General features: G+C 41.9%; 1 protein-coding gene across 2 annotated transcripts in view; it reads left to right on the forward strand.

The window, feature by feature from the left end:
* Positions 1-27,232, forward strand: part of LOC114545625 (glucosidase 2 subunit beta) — a 151,240-nt gene that overhangs the window by 120,486 nt on the left and 3,522 nt on the right. For both annotated transcript variants that reach the window (XM_028564041.1, XM_028564042.1), the window contains exon 14: positions 15,657-15,756. In XM_028564041.1, coding sequence (XP_028419842.1) covers positions 15,657-15,756 — 100 coding nt within the window. The remainder of the gene's footprint in view (positions 1-15,656; positions 15,757-27,232) is intronic.

The following is a 27,232-nucleotide window of genomic DNA, read 5'->3' on the forward strand; positions in this document are numbered from 1 at the left end:
ATATTTTTCCTTAGAGAGGCTAGAAGAATATTGGATGTTACATTAATGGACAAATAATGCTAGTTTTTGTTTGATCACATGCAAACACAAACACCATATTGGTATTCTCTGGGTGTAGACAGGTGGTGCAACACTATATGATATACTATACTGTTTCCAGAGAGTGTGTTAGTGAATATATATGTGGAATGGTTTGGGGGAAGGAGGGGGAAGGGAGGTACATGAATCATAGCTTGCACGCTGGGAAAAAAGTTCATTTTTTATCCAGACAGACCATCAGTCAGCCCTTGCAGGATATGGCTGGGCCCCCTGATATCAATCTGCATGGAGGCATCCTCTTTCTCCCAAGAGGGGGTGAGGGGGGAGAGGGGAGTGCTTTGATTTAAACGACAGCATTTATCACACCTGCTCCAGCATCCTAAAGCGTGAGCAAACGTGAGAAAGAGTCGAGGGGAGAGAGAAGGAGAAACAGCATCAACATGTGAATGAAAGTGTGAAGCTGGAGGACATTGGTAATACTTGCTTGTACCATTTGGACTAATTTGGATTAGTTATGTTGCGTTTCTGCAGTATTAAATAGATGGTGTTGCTGCTGACTTTTGATTACAGCTCATGGCCAGCGCTCAGTTTGTGTATGAAGTGTGTCAAGGCTCATAAAAGTTCAAATTGTTCCCTTAGCCCTAACCTTCCTTCATGCTTGGTTTTGCAGCATAGTTGGCCTTAGACCATTAACTTTACAAATGTTCTTAAGGAACAATAAATCAGCCTAGGAACAGTTCCTTTTGTAACTGCCTGCTCTATATTGTGGCCACACACATAGCCATAAAAATTTCATAAGGCACAGTAGTCATACTGTATGCTCCCAATTATCTGTAAATGTAGATATTATACGACTCATATTCACCTTCTGAATTCCAATGTCTCTGTTTTCCATTTAACTTTTCTGCCTTTAGGACTCACCAGCTCAACCGCTTCCTGAAATGGCTATTGTAAAAATAACATCAGCCATCATAATGATAATAGAGTAGAAGAAAATGCTTGCATTGTGACAAACACCATCCCACTGTGACAGCGTCATCCATCTTCATAATGTCCCCACTACCCACTCCCACCCAGGGCAGACATGGTGGGTACAATGACAGGACAGCAAACACAAGGTTTACTAAATGCAGTCCACCTGAAACGACTGAAATTCACACATATGTAAATCAGTGATGTGCAGAAGCATATAGGCTGTGTGCTGTTTGTTATCATCTTCTGCTTATATATGTTATATATGAGCTTACATAACATGAAAGCATTGACTTTGCATTTCATTTGAGGAAGAAACACACACACACGCATGCACACACACACACACACACACACACACACACACACACACACACACACACACACACACACACACACTGTACATGCAAACAGAACATTGATCTCCCTTTGTCACTAGCATGTCACATTAATTTCCCACAAGCCTCCATAATATTGATGTGTTTCTCTGCAATATCACAGCTGGAGTGTCTGTGCTAATAGTGATAGTAAATAATGATGTGTTGAAGATCATGTTTGTTGACTGTCACAGGCTTCGATTCAACTTGGTCATATCTGTGGCCGCAGTTTGTGGTGGTGTTAAGCAAATATTTCTTTAAGTGTCCTTTGGATATGGTTAGTGAGGGTCTTCTTGAAACCACTGCTGCTCTTTACTCTTGCAGTTTTGTTCTGTTCGACATATGATGATTGTATTTAAACAAATTTTCCCCTGTGCCTAATTACACAATGTTGTAGTTTACGGCATTAGCAGTCCAGACAGCATCTTGTGTATGTTGCCTTGAAGTAGCAGCGGTGTAGAGATAGGTCTGGCAATGTGAGATTACTTTAAAGAAGACTAAAAGGAACATATTGGTATTTTCGTTCACTTTCTTGCTGAAAGTGAGATAAGAATAGATATACTGTATATATAATAAGTAGGGAGCTACAACCATAGGGTTAGCATAGCTCTAGCTTTAAGACTGAAAGCAGGATCAAACGGCCAAACTGGCTCTTTCCAAAATTTTAAAATCTATCAACAAGCACCTCTAAAGCTCATTAATTAGTTTTATCTCGTTTGTTTAATCCCTCAAAATGTGTGGTTTTACAAGGAGTTATATGCCACACTATTTTCTGGCTGAGGAGCAGTGACTTCCAGTCTTTTTACTAATCTAACCTCCTGACCGTAGCTTTATACTTAATATTCGCATCCAACTGCAAGAAAGAAGAAAATGAATTAGCGTATTTCCCAAAAATTTTGACTAATTATTTTGAAGCGGATATTGTCACAGCTCTTATAGCTGACACAATGCCAATTTGTTTTCAGCTTAATATGACTCACTTTTAGGACTCTTTTCACTGCCTAAATTTCTGGGGCAAAATTATGTTTTACACTTGCCAAGTGAAACGTCGCACAGTCAGGTAAAAAGAAAAGACAGTCTATGTGCATACGAGACAGAAGAGTCTACAACCTCCCAAAGAGTCATAACTGAAGAAATAAAAACTGCATGTTGTTTGTCTGTGATAACATGATAGGATTAAGAAACTCATATATCTACTGCTATTTATCATGATGCCCACAACCACAACTACTAATATGTGACAAGGTTCAAGCAGCCTACAACTGATTTGTTGTTTTTGAAGTTGAGGGTGCTTATGGGTCAAAAATCTGGATTGAAAAAATAAAGGCTTTAATATATATATATATATATATATATATATATATATATATATATATATATATATATATATATATATATATATATATATAAAAAATAAGTATTTGAACACCCTGCTATTTCATGGAGGGGTCTGAAATTGTCATCGTAGGTGCATGTCCACTGTGAGAGACATAATCTAAAAAAGAAAAATCCAGAAATCACAATGTATGATTTTTTAACTATTTATTTGTATGATACAGCTGCAAATAAGTATTTGAACACCTGTCTATCAGCTAGAATTCTGACCCTTAAAGACCTGTTAGTCTGCCTTTAAAATGTCCACCTCCACTCCATTTATTATCCTAAATTAGATGCACCTGTTTGAGGTCGTTAGCTGCATAAAGACACCTGTCCACCCCATACAATCAGTAAGAATCCAACTACTAACATGGCCAAGACCAAAGAGCTGTCCAAAGACACTAGAGACAAAATTGTACACCTCCACAAGGCTGGAAAGGGCTACGGGGAAATTGCCAAGCAGCTTGGTGAAAAAAAGGTCCACTGTTGGAGCAATCATTAGAAAATGGAAGAAGCTAAACATGACTGTCAATCTCCCTCGGACTGGGGCTCCATGCAAGATCTCACCTCGTGGGGTCTCAATGATCCTAAGAAAGGTGAGAAATCAGCCCAGAACTACACGGGAGGAGCTGGTCAATGACCTGAAAAGAGCTGGGACCAAGGTTTCAAGGTTACTGTTGGTAATACACTAAGACGTCATGGTTTGAAATCATGCATGGCACGGAAGGTTCCCCTGCTTAAACCAGCACATGTCAAGGCCCGTCTTAAGTTTGCCAATGACCATTTGGATGATCCAGAGGAGTCATGGGAGAAAGTCATGTGGTCAGATGAGACCAAAATAGAACTTTTTGGTCATAATTCCACTAACTGTGTTTGGAGGAAGAAGAATGATGAGTACCATCCCAAGAACACCATCCCTACTGTGAAGCATGGGTGTGGTAGCATCATGCTTTGGGGGTGTTTTTCTGCACATGGGACAGGGCGACTGCACTGTATTAAGGAGAGGATGACCGGGGCCATGTATTGCGAGATTTTGGGGAACAACCTCCTTCCCTCAGTTAGAGCATTGACGATGGATCAAGGCTGGGTCTTCCAACATGACAATGGCCCGAAGCACACAGCCAGGATAACCAAGGAGTGGCTCTGTAAGAAGCATATCAAGGTTCTGGCGTGGCCTAGCCAGTCTCCAGACCTAAACCCAATAGAGAATCTTTGGAGGGAGCTCAAACTCTGTTTCTCAGCGACAGCCCAGAAACCTGACTAATCTAGAGAAGATCTGTGTGGAGGAGTGGGCCAAAATCCCTCCTGCAGTGTGTGCAAACCTGGTGAAAAACCACAGGAAACGTTTGACCTCTGTAATTTCAAACAAAGGCTACTGTACCAAATATTAACATTGATTTTCTCAGGTGTTCAAATACTTATTTGCAGCTGTATCATACAAATAAATAGTTAAATAATCATACATTGTGATTTCTGGATTTGTTTTTTTTGATTATGTCTCTCACAGTGGACATGCACCTACGATGACAATTTCAGACCCCTCTATGATTTCTAAGTGGGAGAACTTGTAAAATAGCAGGGTGTTCAAATACTTATTTTCCTCACTGTGTATATGTGTGTGTGTATATATATATATATATATATATATATATATATATATATATATATATATATATATATATATATATATATATATATATAACTGGGAATATAGCAGCATTAAACATAGGGCAACAAAAAATAACGGAGGAAAGCAAAGTGACAGCCTTTTCTTATTTTCAAAAATTTAAGTGAAACAATAACATAATAATAAACAACATGTAAATAATTGAATGCAATAACATTATACCACTGTTGTGAAAATGAAAGCACAGATCAAAGGGTAATGTAGTTTCAAATTGTCATTAGCAGAAACAAGTTGTGTGCAGTAAAGTGCAAAAAAACAGGTTCATACTGAAGTGATAAAAAGAAGTATATAACACAAGACACCAGCACCAGTTTTTTCCCTAGTTACCAGTAAGCACCCAATATATAACTTTCTTTTAATTTCTCTCAAATGACTCTAATGGCTTAAATATATGCAGCACCACAGCTCACTATCGGTCTGATCCATTTAAGTTTTTAAGTCCCCAGGAAGTACATTGTCAACATCCAGTAATTAGCTCAGCGTTCAAGCCATTTCCTGCTAACAACCACAACAACTATAAAAAACAACTCTTTAAAGTATGCCCCCACAACAGCGCTTGGCCATAATAACCTTTCACCATGACCAGAAGTGCATTTGAAATATTTATGTGGCCCCTTCCATAGTTAGCTTAGGATAAACACATGGAAATAGCTCCAGTTGCAATGATACGGAACATTCAGGACTCAAACAAGAACAAGAAGTATGAACTCAGAAACTTTCAGTCTGTATATTAAGCCAAATATGTAATTTGTAAAATTTTAACTTATGCTCACACAAAGGCCACTATTGAGGAAAATGTAAGAAAAATGTAGATCAATTAAAAAAAATGTGTAAATGAATCTATGGCCCTTATAAATGTGTGGCAAAACAAATATATAAACTGTAAGGAAAAATAGCATCTCCATGCTAAGATGAAGCATATTTCCGTCTAGACGGAGCAGGGTGGGATGATTTTAAATGCAGCTGAGGACGAGGCAGAGATCAGTTGAAAGGTCATTCAATGAGTTTTTGTGTTGGGACTCCAGGGAAATCAAGTGGCCACGCAGTTGGGGTCACAGGGTTGGCGTGTGTCGCCCCCCGAAGTTCAAGGAGCTTGGCCTTCTTTTGTGCTGAGGTCAAACTGCTCTGCACCCGTCATCATCCAGAGCACAAGGGGGAGTGGAGGTGAACAGCACACTCAGTGTCTCACAGTCAAAGCTTTGTATATTGGAATATACAAACCATAAAAGAACAGTGGAAGACCACAAAGTGAAGAAGATGTATGACTCAGAGTGTACATTTCTAAAACAGATTAGATACAATTATATCCGAGGAAAGTTATAAATGTTCTGTATGAATATTATGACTGAAGCAGATGCATGGGCTGTAGAGGTAGGCACCGTGCTACTATGTTACAGAATCAAGGGAGAAAAGAAAAAGGGTATAAAAAAGCCTATTAGTCTTGTCAGTTACATCTGCAGGTTCATAATGCTCAGTATTCAAACCCACAGGTCACCCTTGAACTGCTTTATTGAACAGTAGATTTTCAAACAGAAAACAGTGAAGAAGTGAGGTAGCCTAGAAACATTGAAACCACAGTGAATGACTGTGTATGCCCACTGCGAAGAAGCCAGGCAGTTGAAATGGCAGCACAGAGCAACCCCAGAGAGAGTGGGATGTGCTGGCCACCATGGAAAATTGGCTGTTTGTAGCAGTGCACTGTAGACGTACGCATGATGTTATCAGATCTGCTTTTTTGAGCTACATACAAACATGCATAACATTTTCTCACACCTGCTGCCAGGTTCACTTTAAAACCAGCGCTAGTGACCTTATATGGTTTTGCCACTATATGCAGTTCTTGTAACCCTCTAAAATAAAAGATCTCCAGAATGTAACAGAGAAAATATTCCCCAGGTGCTGAGAAAAAGAGGTGGAGCAATGTGAATGCCTCCAGGCTGCCAAAGTCCTTTGAGAGGCCTTAGCTTGAATGATCCAGCTGAGCAAATATACTGGCACACGCTCAAGCACACTCTGTGACCATGGTAATATGGAAATATGTTCATTTGATCAATAAGAGTCCATTTCTCAAGGGGGCAGCTGAAAAGCTCAACATCTTTTTTTTTAAGTATTAAAGGAATGACCTTCTGACAGAGAATCTATCATGTCTCTTCTGCTGTAAAGATTAATTACTATTCACTTGCCCTTTTTATGCATAAATAGGAGAAAAGCACTGTGGCAAATTATCTCGATAGGTGGCCATTTTATTGCACAGCAATCGCGAGGGAGCTGTAAGATTATTACTGTAAAACTACTCGAACACAAGCAGGTTACAAATGAGCATAAAGAAATTCAAAATCCGCATGAGATTGAATCAGGGAATGACACACTTCAACACCTCTTGACAAAATAACCTCACTTATGGGTGGCAGTTATTTGGCTAAAAATGCAATCAGAATCTTTTCTGGCAATTTGACAATTTTGTTATTTGACAATATTTTTCAGCTTTCACTCACTCTGTGTGATGTGTGTGAGTAAGCAAACAGGGTTGGATGGATGGTGGCTTGATAATGCTACATGGTGACCCAAAGGCATGCTGATTTACTGCATACAATTAGGGCTGTTAAAATTGGTCAAAATGAGTTTTGGATATATTCAAATATTTATTTTTGTATATTATGTCCACAAGAGGGCAAACCCCAACAATGGGAGACATAACTACTGTATAGGTGTAACTATTTTTTAATATAAATATGTATTTTAAAAGATCTTTTTAAGACCTATTTCGTAAAACTTTATTTATAGACCGTAGACTTCTCTCCTTCTCTAGAGAGTGCAAGAGGCAGGATATGACGCAGATTACACCGTGGTCACGTAACCTAATTTAGTCATAAACAACAGAGTCTCTTGCCTTTTCTTAAATTTGTCTGAAAATCTTGGCATCGGCCCTTACCGAGTTCCCGTATCTCATTGTTTTCCAGATATACATTTTTTTTGTCCATCCATCCATCCTCGTCCGCTTATCCGGTGTCGGGTCGCGGGGGGAGCAGCTCCAGCAGGGGACCCCAAACTTCCCTTTCCCGAGCAACATTAACCAGCTCCGACTGGGGGATCCCGAGGCGTTCCCAGGCCAGGCTGGAGATATAATCCCTCCACCTAGTCCTGGGTCTTCCCGAGGCCTCCTCCCAGCTGGACGTGCCTGGAACACCTCCCTAGGGAGGCGCCCAGGGGCATCCTTACCAGATGCCCGAACCACCTCAACTGGCTCCTTTCGACGCAAGGAGCAGCGGCTCTCTCCGAGCTCCTCACGGATGACTGAGCTTCTCACCCTATCTCTAAGGGAGACGCCAGCCACCCTCCTGAGGAAACCCATTTCGGCCGCTTGAACCCTGGATCTCGTTCTTTCGGTCATGACCCAGCCTTCATGACCATAGGTGAGGGTAGGAACGAAAACTGACCGGTAGATCGAGAGCTTTGCCTTCTGGCTCAGCTTTCTTTTCGTCACAACGGTGCGATAGATTGAATGTAATACCGCACCCGCTGCGCCGATTCTCCGACCAATCTCCCGCTCCATTGTCCCCTCACTCGCGAACAAAACCCCAAGGTACTTGAACTCCTTCACTTGGGGTAAGGACTCATTCCCTACCTGGAGAAGGCATTCCATCGGTTTCCTGCTGAGAACCATGGCCTCCGATTTAGAGGTGCTGATCCTCATCCCAACCGCTTCACACTCGGTTGCGAACCGATCCAGTGAGTGCTGAAGGTCACAGGCCGATGATGCCATCAGGACCACATCATCTGCAAAGAGCAGCGAAGAGATCCGTTGTTCCACGACCAGGACGGAATCCGCATTGTTCCTCCTCAACCCGAGGTTCGGCTATCGGCCGAACCATCCTTTCCAGCACCTTGGAGTAGACTTTACCAGGGAGGCTGAGAAGTGTGATACCCCTGTAATTGGCACACACCCTCTGGTCCCCCTTTTTAAAAAGGGGAACCACCACCCCAGTCTGCCACTCCTTTGGCACCGTCCCAGACTTCCACGCAGTGTTGAAGAGGCGTGTCAACCAGGACAGCCCCTCTACACCCAGAGCCTTGAGCATTTCTGGACGGATCTCATCAATTCCCGGGGCTTTGCCACTGTGGAGTTGTTTGACTACATCAGTGACTTCCGCCTGGGAAATCAACGACAATCCCCCGTCATCCTCCAGCTCTGCCTCTAACATAGAGGGCGTATTAGTCGGATTCAGGAGTTCCTCAAAGTGCTCCTTCCACCTCCCTATTACCTCCTCAGTTGAGGTCAACAGTGTCCCATCCTTACTGTACACAGCTTGGATGGTTCCCCGCTTCCCCCTCCTGAGGTGGCAAACAGTTTTCCAGAAGCACTTTGGTGCCGACCGAAAGTCCTTCTCCATGTCTTCTCCAAACTTCTCCCACACCCGCTGCTTTGCCTCTTTCACGGCAGAGGCTGCAGCCCTTTGGGCCCTTCGGTACCCTGCAACTGCCTCCCGGAAAGACTCCTTCTTCAGTCGGACGGCTTCCCTGACCACCGGTGTCCACCACGGTGTTCGTGGGTTACCGCCCCTTGAGGCACCTAAGACCCTAAGACCACAGCTCCTCGCCGAAGCTTCAGCAATGGAAACTTTGAACATTGTCCACTCGTGTTCAATGCCCCCAGCCTCCACAGGGATGCACGAAAAGCTCCGCCGGAGGTGTGAGTTGAAAGTCTGTCGGACAGGGGCCTCCTCCAGACGCTCCCCAATTTACCCGCACTACACGCTTGGGCTTACCAGGTCTGTCCAGAGTCTTCCCCACCCCCTGACCCAACTCACCACCAGATGGTGATCGGGTTGACAGCTCCGCCCCTCTTCACCCGAGTGTCCAAAACATACGGCCTCAGATCAGATGAAACGATTATGAAATCGATCATTGACCTTCGGCCTAGGGTGCTCTGGTACCAGGACACTTATGAGCATCCCTATGTTCGAACATGGTGTTCGTTATAGACAATCCATGACTAGCACAGAAGTCCAACAACAAACAACCACTCTGGTTTAGATCAGGGAGGCCGTTCCTCCCAATCACGCCTCCAGGTGTCTCCATCATTGTCCACGTGTGCGTTGAAGTCCCCCAGCAGAACAATGGAGTCCCCCACTGGCGCCCCATGCAGGATTCCACTCAAGGTCTCCAAGAAGGCCGAATACTCCGAACTCCTGTTTGGTGCATATTCACAAACAACAGTCAGAGTTTTCCCCCACAACCGGGCAGGCGTGGGGAGGCGACCCTCTCGTCCCACCGGGTAAACTCCAACGTAGCGGGCGCCAGCCGGGGCTTGTGAGTATCCCCACACCCGCCCGGCGCCTCACACCCTGGGCAACTCCGGAGAAGAAAAGAGTCCAACCCCTATCCAGGAGTACGGTTCCAGAACCGAGACTGTGCGTAGAGGTAAGCCCCACCAGATCTAACCGGTAGCGCATTTTTTTTGTGTCTTTGTATAAATTACCCTATTTCTTCACCCTCGGTTGTTTGTTTCCTTCTGGTTTAGTGCCAGCTGCATGATACTCACTGTGAATTCTCACAGACTGGGCTCTCGTACTAGGCTCACATGAGAACGAGCGTTAGTCCTGTACCTGGACTTTTCTTTTTGAAAATGATTCTGACTGAAAAGACAAATCTTATTAATACATATTTTACATTTCCATATCCATGTAAGTTTTAATAGTATGATCAGTCCATGAAAGTTCAACATAGTGCTAGTGTTCTTAATGCATTATATACATTATCTTGCTGTTCTGATTTCATTTTCACAGTCATGTTGAAAACAAACAAATCACATTGCCTTTTAAGTAAAATGACTAATGGGTGTTTGTTGTTTTACTCTCCACTTTTTTGCTTTTTTACTTTGCCTACTTAATAAGTGGAGTTATCCTCCCTTTTTTTTACACTTATTTTACACACTCACTAATATATAATATATATAAGTCTAACGCCTATATTTGTGTTCCTGAGGTGTTTATGCAATATGGCCCCTGAAGAGCCCACACTTTATCTGGCAATCAAAGCAAAGGGTAATGACTCGTGTGTCTGAGGAGAGGGTTAAAGTGGTAGGGAGTGGAGGGTAGGGGGAAGCGGACACTGTGAACCCCTGATGGCCTTTCTGCTGGGTAGCCATGGCAACATCTAGCCCAGTCGTTAATGAGGCACAAGTGAGCTATTAACAGAATACTGATTCAAGTTTGACATCAGCCCTGATTCATATCTGTCAGGAAGTGTTGATGAAATATGCACCCTGAGTTTGTTTTATAACTGCAAATAAAATGTCCTCTGTGTTCTGTTTATGCAGCGAATGCAAAACAAAATGTGCCATGGATGTTACTCACTGATTTAGAGTAATTATGTGGGTCAACGTGCTTTTACCTAAGAAAACTGGCTAAAAAACATCCAGCATGCAGTCTTCAATGGACCTGTTGAAGATTGCTTTATATCCTCACATAAACTATTGTGTATTATAATGCATTTTAATCCTGTTCTGTGCCCCACAATAAAAAAAAGGATTTATAAATGCCATCTTTGTTTATCAGTCATATAAAATGAAGTGAAAGCAAATCCCTCACTGAGCATGTGCCCTTCACATGTTCCTATGTGTATGAATTATTTATTGAGGTGCTGGGCGCAATTGGTGGTAGGAGGGTGAGAGGAGCGTCAGTGACTGGCACAGTAATGACGGCGTCTGGGCTTATCTCAAAACACCGCTCTCTGATTGGTGACCTTACACTAGTGGCAGAGGTTAGTTATGCCTGGATGCCTGGCACTGCTTAGCTATGAGAGCACGGCTTCACCGAATCCAAATTAACCAGCAGCTCCCAAATTGCTCTCTCTACCTGCCTGTGCGGCGCGCCGCCTCATGCTGTAAATGATTAGCGCATTAACAGCATAGTGAGGTGACTAACTTGCTGCTCCAGACCTCTTGTTAAAGCAGAGAAAAGCATAGCTGTGAGGTATAATTCATTGCAGTGGCAGCTAATGAGTGGATGCTACAGTGGGAAGGTGACGCTAATAAGCACAGACTTAACACCATCTTAACACAGGTTGGGATTCAGTATGAGGAGCTGGTTGTAGAGAAGTAATCTGATGCTGAGTTGGCACATCCGATTGTTGACAGTTGCTGCAAATGAATGGAGTGTATTTGAAGGACCCAGCTTGATGTTGACGTTTTGTAATAACAGAAACCGATGGGAGATTCCTCGAGAGCTGGGTGTTATTTAAACTGTTTTAATAATATTTTTGCATCAAAATGCATGGTAGTAGGACAATTTTGGCTCTAAGGGAGTAAAAATTCTTAAAATAGAAAATAAAATGATAAAAATTCCAATCTACAATGAGGAATGATTAGCAAGCAGTCAATGTCTGTTTTCAGTACATTACAGTTGCCATACTCAACACATTTCGGAAAAATATTATTTCTTTACACGCTTTATGTATTTATGCAACCATGTTTCATACATGAATATATGCAGGCAGCTTACTCCTAAGCATAAGAAGCAAGACATTCAGTGGAGTTTACAACTTTCTAATGTCTACAGACATACAAAGAAAATCCTGAGGGCAAATGAGCAAATTTATATTCCGTTTTCTTGAGGAAACCACAGACATACCAAACGGGACCACCATTGTGTTCTTTTTCCCCTGTGTTGTTTTCATCCAGTTTCTCTCCAGTGAAGGCCCATGGTCTCAAAACACACACAAAAATACACAGACACACATCAAGATATGCACAAATGCACCTTTGGCCAAGATTTGTCTCCCCCCCTTCTCAGTATCTGCGGGGTGTTTAAACACCAGAGTAGAGTTGTCTAAATGATAATTGCTTCTGAAAGGTTGATTTGTGGCTATATCAGAGGGGGTAACTCTCTTCTCAGTGTTGAGCGAGATTAGCCATGGATCTTCAGGATTTATCACTCGAGGCATAGAGATTAATGCCGCAATGAAGTTTGAAACAGAATCACTGGTGACCGTATCGTTTTAAAAGAAATAAGAGGAGCTTATATCAGCTCAAGCCATTATCAGAAGAAGAAAAAGAAGCTCATCAGCGTTTTTAATGCTAATTATTCTTAATGAGGATTAGATTATAAAAAATCAGTACAACAATACAAGTACTCTGAGACCAATTTTGTCATAAGTTACAAAAAGTATTTTACCTGTTCTTACAAAAAGTTCTTAAACATATTATATACAGTAGTATATCCATGATTATTTAGATCTTTATTTAGTCCTTCAGTAAACCTAGCTTTGAAGGCATCAAATAGGTGAAACTGCAATTGTAATAGTAAATTCGCAGCTACTGGATGTAAATGAATCACAACTCCATCTGCTATTCTGTGTGTCAATAGAAATCAAACCTTAGTGATTCAGAGAGAAAATTAAATCACATTGACTCGCAAATGTGTGCAGTTAGAGGTGTGTCTGTGTTCTGCGTGGCCCTCTATTTTACCCACAATGCAAAGCAAATGAATGGATAATAGGTTTATGGCTAGAAATGCTGCAATTACAGGTTTGTGTGTAATGGAAGGAGCATGTTATGGCATTAGAGGAGGCCAGACAAAGATTGAATTATAACCAAGATATCTGAAAATAAGAATCTCCAGGTTTCAAGCCTTAAAAGGAGCATGTGTTCAATATCATCCATCATTTATCACTAAAAGGAAGTCTGCATTTCTGGCCCCTCCCTTGTCTCCATGTGGTTGGAAATGGATTTTCTACAAAAGCTAAGATGCAATTTACTCTCTGCTGCCAATGTTAATCTATTTACATACTTTAATTATGTTTATTCATGCTATTTTATTGGACTGAAAACAGCAATGTGTCTGCTTTCCTTGTTCTTCTCCTGAACATTTTAGTCCTATTTGTACAGTATAGTAGTAGTTGGGTGTGTATGATTGTGTTGAGCAGGCAAACAGGATTTCCATCTTGGCTGCAGAAAACGGGTGCAGCAGATTAGCAGGCATGTTTTGAAGGAAGAAGGGGGTGGGGGTGCAATTTGCACATTTGAGTTGTGCTATTTTGTCAGCCACAGGGTCAGACTAACATATAGTAATGTTTATGCACTCCGGTGCCATGCAATTAAGCAATAAGATATGTTTTTCATAGGTTTAAATAACGAGCTGTGCACTAGTCTGGCGATAACTGTAGAATGACCAGCAAATGTTAAATTCAGGTAGGTATTATTACAGGGAATGCTCTGTCAATAGGATTTCATCTTGTGAATCCAAATGATTGGAGTGTGTTTGCCACATCTTAGTAATAACATAAGCCTAATTGATAGGGCCTACGCTGCCTCCCGGGGCACAAGAGAGCTGACAGAGTGAGAATGGAGATTCAAGAAGAAAGTGAACAAATGTGAGGTGAGGAAATGAGGTGTGTGCTAGTGGTGGGGGGTATGGCAGACTAGGATGCATGAAGATGATGCGCAAGGTATCACTGGTCAACTAGCAGCGAGGGCCAGAGCACTGTCACTTTCTCCGCTTGCCATGTCTGCTGCCCCTGACAGCAATCCATTTGAGGGCCTCCTGGTACTAACAGAGTGCTAAAACCCAATCAAACAGGCTGGAAGGAAAAGGCGAGACGCTCTGGCCCAGCCGGCTTCCACTTGTGTGAGCAATTCACCTCTGACTGACCTGTTCAGGCATCTTAAATAAGCCATGCACATCATAGACGGCAGAAAAGCCACCTTCAGGGACCTGAAGACAGCCATGTGTCTGTAAAAGCTGGAGAGTGCTTTTTAAAATCAAAGAGGACTCCCATGTTTGCCCTCATCAAGGTCAAATGAGAATAAAACAACATTTAAAGAAATACAGGAATGACAAGTTGTTGGACACAACTTAATACAACCAACTAGAGTATATTTTTTCCTACTTCCTCCCATTTTCTATTCAGTTCCTCTATGTACCTGTCATCTAAGATTTATAGTTACAATTTGTTGTTAGGGGAAAAAAAATGCAATATCAAATTGTAATTATGTATTAATTTGTTGTTGAGCTTTAGAAAGAAAATACAGATATTATACTGTTATATCCAAATAGCACAATATACTATTGAGCTCAATTACGGAAGTAATACAAATATCATAATAGGCCATGAAATATTGAAGATTAGCTTCCATAATACTAAAAGCCGTACTTAAAGAATGGAGTAGATCTTGCTACATTAATCCCATGTGGAAAGGTCAGTGTAGGCACATTGATCAAGTGTTGCACACTTGTGACAGAGTTGGCACTGGTGAGAAAAGCACTTGAGCAGATTAAAAGAACAATAAATTGAATTTATAGCTTTTTGTAGCTCTTTCTCCAGAATGATTAACAGAACATTGACAAGCCGTTTACAAAAAAAGGCTTGCAGACCATCAGATTTTAATTTCTTTATGTATGCTTCCCTCAAAGTAAAAAGATTGATTTCATTAGTTGTTCTCTGTTCTGAATATTTAACATTGCAGACAGAAAATAGTTGTTAGCCTATGTAGGGCAAGAGATCAGAGCAACACACATCAGTAAAATCTTCAATCCACCATGCACCAAATGCAGTAAAGCTTTTCCTCCCTAACAAGATTACAATGTTTTACTAAAACCAACACTCACCAGCAGCACGACTGCGGTTGACGCCACCTCAAAGAAGCTGCTCAAGTTCAACAAATGATCAGAGGAAGTTGGTGAAAGCATAATCAAATGACATCTGTCAGTACTGAGATCTGTGTTGGACACTGGCACCCTGGTTTGCTTTGGTTTTCATAACTTCCCTTGAAATGTTTGGTGAGAATGTAATTAGCTAGCAATGGGCAGGCAGAGCCTCATTTGTGATGGCCTTCACTGGCGGCGTGTTTTTCTCTTCTCCTTCCCTTGTGTGGTATTGCATACATATTAACTCTGACAAAATGATAATTAATATTTCCCCTCCATTGTAAAAGAGGAGAGGAGACGCAAGAGCACTGGTACCAGGATTCAAAAGAGGGCACTGCCAGACTGGCTATCTTGCCTGTTTTTCATGTTTGCTGGGAGGAAGTGTTTTTCAATAATCCAACCTTGTGTTATTTAATAGAACACATTATATGTTTCTGTTTTTAATTTGTCCCAACAAAGAGAATTACAATTTGATTTGGCTTGACTAATAGACAGAAATTTTGTTTCCACATGCACTTTATAAAAATATTTAAACTGACCATTTCTTTCTTATTTCAGGAGGTGGGGGATGTGGGCAGGAACACCAAAGAACCAGTACAGTCAGATGGAGTATGAGAATGGAGAACCCTGCTGGCAAGGAGGTTCACGCAGTACTACAGTAAGTACTGCATTTCACACAAAACAATACATACATATGCGCAGTAAGCACACACACTCTTACACTCACAGTAATGGGAGCATATGAGAGTACAAAGAGGCAGAATGAATGAACTGATGAGAGACAAATGAACAAATGGTACATACACACTGACAGACTGTCAAATAGACAGATGGATAGATGATACAGCAAAGGATGAGGGAACAAAAAGAAGTCGTTTGCACAGCTCATTAGAGTCCCAACCTAAATAAAAGATGTGATACAGACCTCATTTGGATTTTAATTAATTATTGCAAATATGGACATTTTAGTCTTTAAAAGTAAATTAAAAAAACTACCAATTATGCATTTTATCTTTACAATTTGCTTATTGGTCACTTTTGTCATTTCCGAGATTGTTCAGGTGCCGCCAGAATTTCTGCCAGATGTCCCTCATTTCGGCCGGATGTCCATCACCTTCCGCTTTCTTTGTGTTGGCATTCTAAGTTCCTCTCACTCTTCAGCTCCATGTGCTGCTTCCTTAGACAACTCTGTTTGAAGTCCTGTTTGAGCTGCTGGTTCTGCAGTAGTAGTTCTGACAGTCTTCATGTTGTTCCTCAGCTCACACACTTTGGCCCGCAGCATGAACTTGTCCTTCCTGGTCCAAGGATATGCTCCCCTTTCTCTGCTTTTCTCTTTGGTCTGTTCTTTCCACATTCACCTGTTGGTTTTGGCCCCTTTACAACAAGTTTCTTAAAACTTGCTCCTCAGATCTCTGCGGTAAATCCAGACAGCTAGCTAGACTATCTGTCCAATCTGAATTTTCTGTTGCACAACTAAAACACCTTTGAACATACACGTTCCACCAAAACAAATTCCTTCCTGAGGCTATTTTGCAGAGGCACTGTTGCTCCATCCAGCGCTTAGCAACACCCAAGACAATTGTGATTGGTTTAAAGAAATGCTGTGTGGACTAGCCAGACCTTCCTCCGTAGTGCTGTGGAGGTAGGTCTGGCAATGCGAGACTGCAGGTTCTGTAAACTCTCAAACAGTGGTTGAGGAACAAAACCTTCAGATGTTTTGTCTACTAAAATCCTACATACTGTATAAAGGGAAGGCTGCAAGCTTTTGCAACCTTTCATGTAAAAATTGTGGAGGAAGTGTTGAGTTTAATTCACGGTAATTTACATTGTTTTCAGGAAAAAAAGGCAAAGTGGAACACCTTACAACTAATGATGGAATTAGTGTTGTGGAAATGGACATTTTGCTGAATTTAGAGTAATCATGGAGGACGTTTTGAGTTTTCATTAACTGGGTAACAATGGAAATTAGATTAGATTAGATTCAACTTTATTGTCATTGTGCAGAGTACAAGTACAAAGACAATGAAATGTAATAAAAGCCTGTATCTAATATAAACCTAAAGCCTGAATCTCTGTGCTACTAAGGTACATAAAGGCCCCAGCCACTATTTGAGAATTTAGGATAGTTTGAAACTGTGGCAAAACTGTTGTAATTTGAACAAGGTGGGCCTAGATCAGTGGTTCTCAACCTTTTTTGTGCCAGCGCCCCCCTATCCATTATCCAGGTCCCTAACGCCCCCCATCAAATATTATTTAGGCTAAATGCCGCGAATATTAATGATTACGCTAATATAGGCCTATTATTGTTGTTACTATTGTTATCAAAAATAATCAAAAAATCAAATCATTGAATGACAAACAACACATGTATTAGTTTCCCAGGTATCAAAACCGCCATGTGAATAGAACTTATATATATTTACAGGTTTTTAAAAAAAATGCAACCAATTGACATTCAAATTAAATAACAGCAGCCAATCAGAACGACTAGATATGTAACATTCAAACTATAAATAGGTATTATCAAAACGCCTGTTGCATGCTGTGAACTTCAGCACCTTATAAGATGACTATAATTTGAATGTCCTTTTTTGTTTGTGAAGTGACCTTGGGTGTCATGAAATGCGCTTTAAATAAAATGTATTATGCTTATTATTATTTTTATTATTATTAGTATTATTATTACAAACACTAACAGTAGCCAATCAGAAACAGCTAGCAATTTAACATTCAAATCTATTTTTCATTCAAATCTAAAATCGAAATGTTCCAACGGAAAACAAGCTGGCATTTATCAAGGGGTAAAAGCAGGATTACACACACACACACACACACACACACACACACACACACACACACACACACACACACACAGAAAAGTATTTTGGTGATGACAAACGACTTGAAGAACGACACCTACTGCCGAATGGAAATAAGTTTACAACCTTTGAAAGTTAGTGAGAGCCGTTTTTTAATGCTTAGAAGAGTCTAGCTATGTTTGCTATCGCCTGTCTTGCGAGTAAATAGCAGAAAAAAACATTTGGAGAAAACGCAACCCCACATCGCGCTGCGTTTTGTGGAGGTGTGAGAGTCCCGTACAGTAAACAGTGACATCACTGCCTCATTCGCTTCCATAAGAAAGTTTTAAAACACCAAACACAAGCCCTGAACTGCCCGCGAGTTTATGGAACAGCTAAATGTTTGCCAAATAACAAAGCACAGTCAATATCTCTCGCACGTCTCTTTTCTTTCTCTCTTTCTCCGTGAAATGAAGCTGCATTCAGGTACAGTAGGAAACGTTGTGTTTAATAAACCATCTGACGAAAAACTGTTACTGTGAAATATAAAGTCTACTTTTGCTACATTGGGGGGGTTAAAGAATACAACAGGATGTCACGGCGATTACTTTTTTTTTCTTATCTGAACGCAGCTTCACTAATAGCTACAGAGCTCATTTAAGATGATGCTCTTACGTCCCGTTTCCATGAAGGCAGCACGGAGCTGCGCCAAACAAAGCTGACAGAAGCACAGAAAAGTTAGGATACCCGTCCAGTCGCAGTGTTGTAAACTGGCAGCTTTTAATCAGTGTTGGGCAAGTTACTTAAAAAATGTAATACATTATGGATTACTAGTTACTGTCATCTGAGAGTAATTAGTTATATTACAATATTACTGTCTCTGAATTGTAATGCGTTACACTACTTTTGCATTACTTTTGAGTTACTTTTACCAAAAATACCCACGGAAGTATGACTTGGCATTCTAAAATGCTAAAATTTAGTTTACTGCAGCTCATTATATATCCAGTCGAGGACAATATGGTTATAGCATAATGACTGTGTAGGCCCCTAAGGCTACTAACAACTTAATATAATAGACACAGTGAAGGCTCATGGCACAATACAAAAAGTAACAATCACTGTCAGAATTACAAAAGCAGGCAAAGAAATACAATCTGGTAGATTCTCATAGATTTACTGTTCATATTTAAATCATAGGCCTATGCATATGAATCACAATAGAGCTGGAGCCCACTATTATGCAACAACCTATAGTCTAATGATGATAAGATGCACAATCTCTTATTCTTTTTGTTTTTTTATTCTTTTATTCTCTTTTAATTCAAGTTCACAACACAAAGCTGGCACGCATTGGATGACATAGCTTATGCTTTATAAAGAATCAAAAAGTGCTCCTGGAGAATTAGGCATCCTGGAAATATGACTCAGTAATTTCAGTCCAACTTCACAAAAATTAACATGTGGGCTAAACAAAGCCTATAATTGATTCTAAAACAAAAACAAACAAAAAAACACAGGCAAAACAGAGAAATCCTGCTATTTGTCAAACATTGGCTAAAACATAGGATACCAAATAAAGGCTGGGAAAATTTAAATCACTTAAAACTAGACATGTAGCTAACAGCTCTGTGGGGCTGCCCATATTTTTCAAGAATACCAAAAATAAAGTCAAAGTGCTTGGGCCTATAAGACCTCATGTGAAAAGACAGCTCATAGCGAAGTGCAATTTTTTTAATTCTTGGAAACTGGTGCAGACTTTCCATTACAAGGGCAGAGCTTAAATAAGACATTACCTCTGTTTCCACTGACATTGGTGCATCAGCTGTGTCATTGTGCTAATAAAAAAGGAAATAAAAAAAAGTCCTCCTCGCTGGAGGCAACAGCAGCAGGTTGAGGGACATCAGGTATCAGGGCTGCAGGCTCTTCTGTTGTTAGGGAGCGGCACTCCGTCATGAGGAGTAACTTGATGTGGTCTCTTCTGGCTTCTTCTTTTATCCAGCGTAGCTTGAACTTGGGCAGTGAAACGGCAGCCAGTAGCGCATCCTTGGAGTCAATTGTTGCTGCAAATCGAGTTTTAATTGCTCCCACAACAGCCCAGTGGTCATTTGCGTTAAGCCATTTTTCGCTGCTAAGGTTTTGGCCATTAGAACTTCTAGGGTTGGTTGAAGCGAGTGTCCTCACCCTGTAGGATGTCCAGTGTGACTGTGAAAGGCTTCATAATGGAACAGTATTCCTTGAGAAACTGGTATTCCCTGTCATTCATACATTTAATCTGAAGCTGTGTGCAAAGTTTATTTATGTCAGATAGGGGCATTTCTGTAATCCGAGCATAGGCATCATAGAATGAGTTCCACCGTGTTATTGTGGGGACAATCAACTTTCTATCACTGACCTCTTCCAGGCACTCGGCTGCGACTGTGGAGCGGCTGGCCTTTTTCCATAGCGCTGAACATTTGGCTGCGGCACTACGATACACAGCCCTCGATTCTGGATTAGATGCTAGCCATTTATCAACCTCAATGTTTGGCAATTAGATTAAGTGTATGGGCTGCGCATCTATGGTGGGGAGGCAGTACACATAGCCCATGCTCGGGATCATCATCATCGGTGGTAAACACACTGTGAAGGTCTGTAAAGTCCACTTCGCCATCGCCCTCCACCTCATCTTCCTCCTCGGTCTCAATATGCTGATGCTCCTTGAACACCTACACAAAGTTACTCCCGTTGTCCGTCACACATGCAGTGACTTTATCGTAGGTCAGCCCATATTGAGAAAAAATGTCCTCTAGTTCTGTTGCAATTGCGTCATATGTATGTCGACCCCTGAATCTTCTACAAGCTATTGCAGCCTTCTTTCGTTTCAAGGTATCTGCATCGATCCAGTGCACAGTCAGCCCCATGAAACTTTTGTTATTTGCACTCCACATGTCTGCTGCTGTTGATACATACTGCTGAGCTTCGATAACTTTCTTCAGCTCCTTTTCCATGAGATCATATGCCTTATCCAACTCTTTGGCAAATGTATTTCTGTCTGGCAGTACATGCTGGAAAATTAAGAAAATCGCTAGATATTAAATTCATGCTGTGCTTAATGGGTTAAATAATATTTGGATGCAGGTAAATACATTGTTTTTAATGTTGCTGTTTGTAACAACACGGGACGTTAAATAACATTGGCGTGGCTCGCTTACCTTGTCATTGCTAGTGTTGACGGGGATTTTGCTCACAAGCTTTCTAAAAGCCGGCGATTCTACTGTTGATAGAGGCAGCATGTCTTCAACAATATACTCCGCCACGAGTCTCTTCACCTCTCGGGGTTCAAGCAGCATGGCAGTCCGAGAGAAACTTAATTTGTGTTGCTTTATATTCCTCGCGCTCTCATCCTCGGTATTCTTTCTCTTCTCTACGCCTGGAGCTCTCTCGGTTAGCTTAGTGTTAGCGTGGCACCGGTCCAGGTGTTTCTTCAAGTTACTTGTGCTATTTCTCGACGTAGAGAGTTCCTTTGGTGTTGCACATAAATTGCACTTGACTATAACGTTCTTATCCTTATAAAATATGATATAGTATATAAAATAATGGGAAAATGCCCATCTCGCAAATGTAGAATCCGTCTCAGTCATCATCTCAACTGTCGAAGTTCAGCAACAGGAAAAACATCACGGATTGTTTTTCTTCTCTGATTCTGAAATGTTTCTCGGAGTTGGTTCTTAAAAAAACAGCAATTTATTTTGGGTTGAACTGCGTTGTAACGCGCGTTACTGAGATTGTAACGGGTATAATATTACCGAAATGTTATTAGTAATGCGTTATATTACTGCGTTACAGCAAAAAGGAATACATTACTGTAATTACGTTACTTTTGTAACGCGTTACTCCCAACACTGCTTTTAATGTTGCAGACTACTTATTCTTTAGTAGTTTAAAGGAGAATTCCGGCCAATTTTTACGTTAATCTTGATCGCTATAGCTACGCGAGTACTTTCGATAGAAAAACCCCGACCCGAATCAGTGCAGGTAACACGGAGAAGCTGCAGCTACGTACTACAAGCGTCCCCTGAGCTAAAACGGCAGTGCTCGGGGCAAGTTTTAGAGTGCCTTTGTGCCTCTTAACAGACACAAAATGCAATTAATATGTCTGTGCCACAAGAACAGGGCCCTTACGTGTCAACAAGATGCGTTTTCAACTCAGACATTGTTTAAATTCACCTACCCTGGTCCCTGTCTCGATCCTGCCAGTAGCTAGCTTGCCCTGCTAGCTGATAGCCGTTAGCTGCTAACTGCCGTCCGCAGAGTGTATTCAGCCAGGCATCTGTGCTAATCATCCCAATAAAAATCCACGGAGCGCCCGGTGGGTTGGTGGATATCCTGCATAGGACAGATCATGCCTTTGCAGCGAAAGGTTTAGATTATTTCCCCCTCAAAATAGGTAATTGGGGCACTGTAGTGGTTATGACCATATCAGTGACTATGTAACTACATGGAAACGGGATAAACGATGTCTGTGGCTTGCACAGTAATAGCGTTACTGAAGCCTAGCTGTTGCATCGCGCGGTCTCCTGGGAATTCAGTTGTAGCAGAAAAAGGTAAACAGTAATTTGCAGATTGGAGCGTAGTGTGTGTGAAGAGTGAAAAGCGGAGTTGTTTATAACGGAAGAAGCTTGGAGTATGAAGAATATAACAGATATGCAACACACGGAAGAGCCTTTTGCGTTTGATGGTCATCCTTATTTATTCGAACCAGAGTATACAGACGAAGAACTAGCCTCAAGAGTTGGAAAGAACGAGACTGACAGACAGAGGGGAAACAGGCAGATGAACTTGCTGCTCCAAGCACAAGCTAAAGCTAGCCTTCAGTAACTGGGGGACATAGCCACACCACCGGGCGCTTCGTGGATTTTTATTGGGATGATTAGCACAGATGCCTGGCTGAATACACTCACCGGACGGCAGCTAGCAGCTAACGGCTAACAGCTATCTGGCTGTACACACTCACTGGAGGGCAGCTAGCAGCTAACAGCTACTACAGCACTATTGTTTTTTTTTAGGGGGGAATACACTTCAAGACGTGACATAACCTGTCCTCTGGAGGACATAGCCACACCACCACCACTCCGTGGATTGTTATTGGGATGATTATCACAGAAGCCTGTCTGAATACACTCACCAAACGGCAGCTAACGGCTATCAGCTAGCAGGGCAAGCTAGCTACTGGCAGGATCGAGACAGGGACCAGGGTAGGTGAATTTAAACAATGTCTGAGTTGAAAACGCATCTTGTTGACACGTCAGGGCCCTGTTCTTGTGGCACAGACATATTAATTGCATTTTGTGTCTGTTAAGAGGCACAAAGGCACTCTAAAACTTGCCCCGAGCACTGCCATTTTAGCTCAGGGGACGCTTGTAGTACGTAGCTGCAGCTTCTCCGTGTTACCTGCACTGATTCGGGTCGGGTTTTTTTCTATCGAAAGTACTCGCGTAGCTATAGCGATCAAGATTAACGTAAAAATTGACCGGAATTCTCCTTTAAGTGTAAACATCATAGGCGGAGTTTGACATTCGAGCCAGGGGAGGCAAAAAAAAATAAAAAATCATTGTAGCAGCTGAGACCTGAGGCCTGTACCACGAAGCAGGATTTGGCGTTAACGAGCTAACTTAAGGCTCAACCCAGGATTTTCTGTATTACGAAGGTGGATCAGTTGTTATCGGGTTCAATCGCCGTGGTAACTCATACTTATCACCTAACCTGGTCAGGAGCAGGTTAAGTTGGAGATCAGAGATCAACTGGTGTAAAAGCACCGCCTACTGACCGATCAATACTCGGTTGATAAAGGCTTCACCGTAAGAAGACTGCAGGCGGAGCTCGGTGCAAGGAGAGAGAGAGAGAGAGAGAGAGAGAGAGATGGGGAGAGAGATGTGCGCTCATAAAAGTTAAAACATGTAGAGACCGACAATCCCTGATGGCATTCACTGATGGCTATATTTATTAAAGATATAGATCTTAAGAGGAGGTAATTACATATAGGCTATTTGTCGGCGATTGGTCGTGGTGCGCAAACACCGCCTCTTTTATGTGAACGCGCGCGCCATTGGATTGGGAAACCCTGATGGTTGACTGAACTAGTTGATAATCGTGATACAGGTTATGCGGGACCGCAGTTGTTAGGTTAGGTGAAGCCGTAACTGAAAGAGATCCAGGACATGTTGATCTTGCTTCGTAGTACAGGCCTACCAATTGGGGAACACAGCAGGAGCACATATGGACAAACCTGTTAAATAAACACATATGTTTATTTTTAACCCAAAGAAGAAGAAAAAACAGTACAACAATACAATCATATTCTATTTGTAAACAGGTAGAAGCCACTTGACTTGTCGCATCTTCGGACATAATTAGGATCATCAAGGCAATGAAATTTGGACCACTTTTGCACTGTTAAAATATTATCTTCAACCAAAATGAAAAGATTTTTAAAGTTTTTCTTTCCATTTTTCTAAACACATTTGTGGCAATGAGAGCGATTAAAAAAACAAGTAATATTTCGCATTTTGTTGTAATTCATGAAACATTTAAAACATTTTGTGAGACACGGAAAAAAGAGGCTACAGTATGCATAGATACAGAATTGCCCTCTCTTGGTTTATAAGTCTGAGAAGACGGAACATGTTCAACTGACAGTCACACACTCACACAACACTCCCCACTTTTGATTTTTATATCAGTGGGATCCCCGTCCCCCGTCTCTCAAAAAACAGCATATTGAAAGCAGTGTGTTGAGTTTCTCCAGCTTAAAGCAGTTATTTAGCAGAGAAATAAAACTTACAGACCTAGACATTGTCCAGACTAGTGCAACAGTAATTTTCTTTTTTTGCGTCCTGCATATGCGTTGATAATGGTCTCAGGTGAAAGCTTGGCCGTAATGTCGCTTTCGATGTGAAGGACCGCAAGAGAAGAAAACCTGGCTGCTCCCATCGTCAACCGCAGCCAGCTCCTTATCCTCCTCATCGCAGAGAAGCTTCTCTCAGAAGTAGATCACCCAATCGGCAGAGTGAGCGCTAGAGATTTGGGTAGGTTGTTTTTTTTACAGCTTTTTTAAGATGCTCCATTGAAATTGGTGCGTTAGCAGAGGCTTTGACAAGCTTCATCTCGGCTGCAACAAGAAGGTGGTTAACTTTTAGTGCCGGAGTGTATTTTTGTAATAGTGGATCAATTCCATTTTCGTCGCATGTCAAAACTGCGGCACACGCGTGTGCCAGCTCCATGGACTCTCCGGAGAACCTCCTTTCCAGCTCATTGATGAGAGTGTCCAGCACGGGGAAATATAGTTTCTGCTGATAGCCAGGACTCTCTGCTGTTTCTTTGTGGGTTGTTTCCCTTTGCCCTAAAGTACTGGTAATCAAGAACCCATCAAGGAAGGTGGGCGGATTTGAAACACGTTTAATTTTGTGTGCGGCGGGGCCTGCGGGGACGTGAATCTGACGATCAGTGTTTTCTTCGGGCACGGCAATGTTGTTGTCCAGGCAGAACTGTTTGACTGACTTCCCCACATCGCTCCAGTCTTCCTGCCTTTTAGACACGAAGTTTGCTTTCAGGCTGTCAGTAAGGGCCGCAGCTTCGGACAGTGTGCAGTTGGATGACTGTAGGGCCTTGTGCGTAACGTGGATCACACGCAGTAGCTCCTCAAACACGAGGCTTGTAATGAATGACATTCTCGACATGAAGTCATGGATACCACTGGCTTGCGCTGACCACTTCTCTCCCTCTCTCACTAATTTCTCTCAAACACTCCGTAATCGCAGAGTAGTGACTTTTCACTGATTTCACACATCTCCACTTGCATGCCCATCTCGTGTCACTGGGCTGAACGACTTCAGTTACTTTCACGTTCAAGGATTTTTGGAGTTCAATAAATCTCTGGTGGTTTGACGGTTCCGAAAACAGTGAATACACATTGTCAATAATGCTCAGGAATGATTTCACACATCGGTTCACAGAACTGCACTCCACAAGCACTAAATTTAATTTGTGCGCCAAGCAGTGTATGTAGGCTGCGTAGAGGTGAGTCTCTTTGATGCGCTGCTGCACACCAGACACCTTCCATCACAGACGCACCGTCGTAACTCTGTGCCACAATTGGGATGTTTTTAAGACCACACATATCAAGCCCTTTGTAGATGGCCTCCACAATCCCAGCCGCGTTACGAGATGCTGAACAGTCCATAAAACACAAAAAGCGCTCCTTGATTTCCAATTCCTCGGCATATCGTATGCACACTGACACCTGCTCGGTTTTGGAGGACATAGCCTCGTCCGCAATTATGGAGAAAAATCCAGTTTCCTGCACTTTTTCAGCAACCTTGTTGTAAAGCATCTGTGCGCAGATGTCAATTATTTCATTTTGAACATCTGGGCTTGTGGCATTAAAATAATTGGATTTCATGTTTTCAAAATCAGCATCATATTTCGATAAAAAACTGCAAACCTCGAGGAAATTGCCACACGATCCTGACTCTTCTCCCTCCTTGTGTCCACGAAAGGGCAATCCAAGTTTAGACAGTAGCCTCACAACATCAACTACTTTGCATAGATAACCTCTCTTCTTTTCTACTGTAGTTTTATGGCTTTCAGAAAGTTTAGCTGCAATTTGATGAGCTGGCTGCTTGGAAGTTATTCCACTTAATCATACAGTTTAGATGGGCCTGGCTTTTTCCATGTTTCTCTAGTTTACTGCTCAATTTTTTCCAGTCACTCATGCCCTTTCTAAATGTTTCCTCAACGCAGCTTTCAGTCTGGAAATGGCGACAAGCAAAACAGTAGACTGAATCCTTTCTAACGTAATACTCAATACTCATGGGTAATTCTTGTAGAAGTAAGTGGAAAACGATCATTTTGTACTTCCAAAACATTTTGAGGGGAATTGGGGCAGAGCAGGTTGTTTAGGACAGCCGTGTTTTTCTCCAAGATCATCTGCGTTGGTGTTACCTAGTGCGGCTAGTGCATCTGTGTGGTCAACGTCAGGACTGCTAGCGGTTGCTGCTGATCCAGAGCTGCTCGGTGTTCCCTCCAAGTTCACAGCGGTGTCCGTTTGCCTATCGTCATCATCGGTTACTGTTGTTTGTGTTGTATCCTCCTTGTTTGATCCCGATGGCGGACTATTTGTGTCGTTTGGAGCTCGACGTTTTAAAAATCTTCTTATGTCCATATTTTCGTGTAAGGAGTCCGACCAGATAACTAGCTACAACGCTATTACATGCTAGCTGAGAATCGCTGGACTTACGTCAGCCTGTCACTTGTCACCCGGAGCCCTGAAATAATATTTTTTTACTAAAGCAGTAT

Source organism: Perca flavescens, chromosome 19, assembly GCF_004354835.1.
Source record: "Perca flavescens isolate YP-PL-M2 chromosome 19, PFLA_1.0, whole genome shotgun sequence".
Lineage (NCBI taxonomy): Eukaryota > Metazoa > Chordata > Actinopteri > Perciformes > Percidae > Perca > Perca flavescens.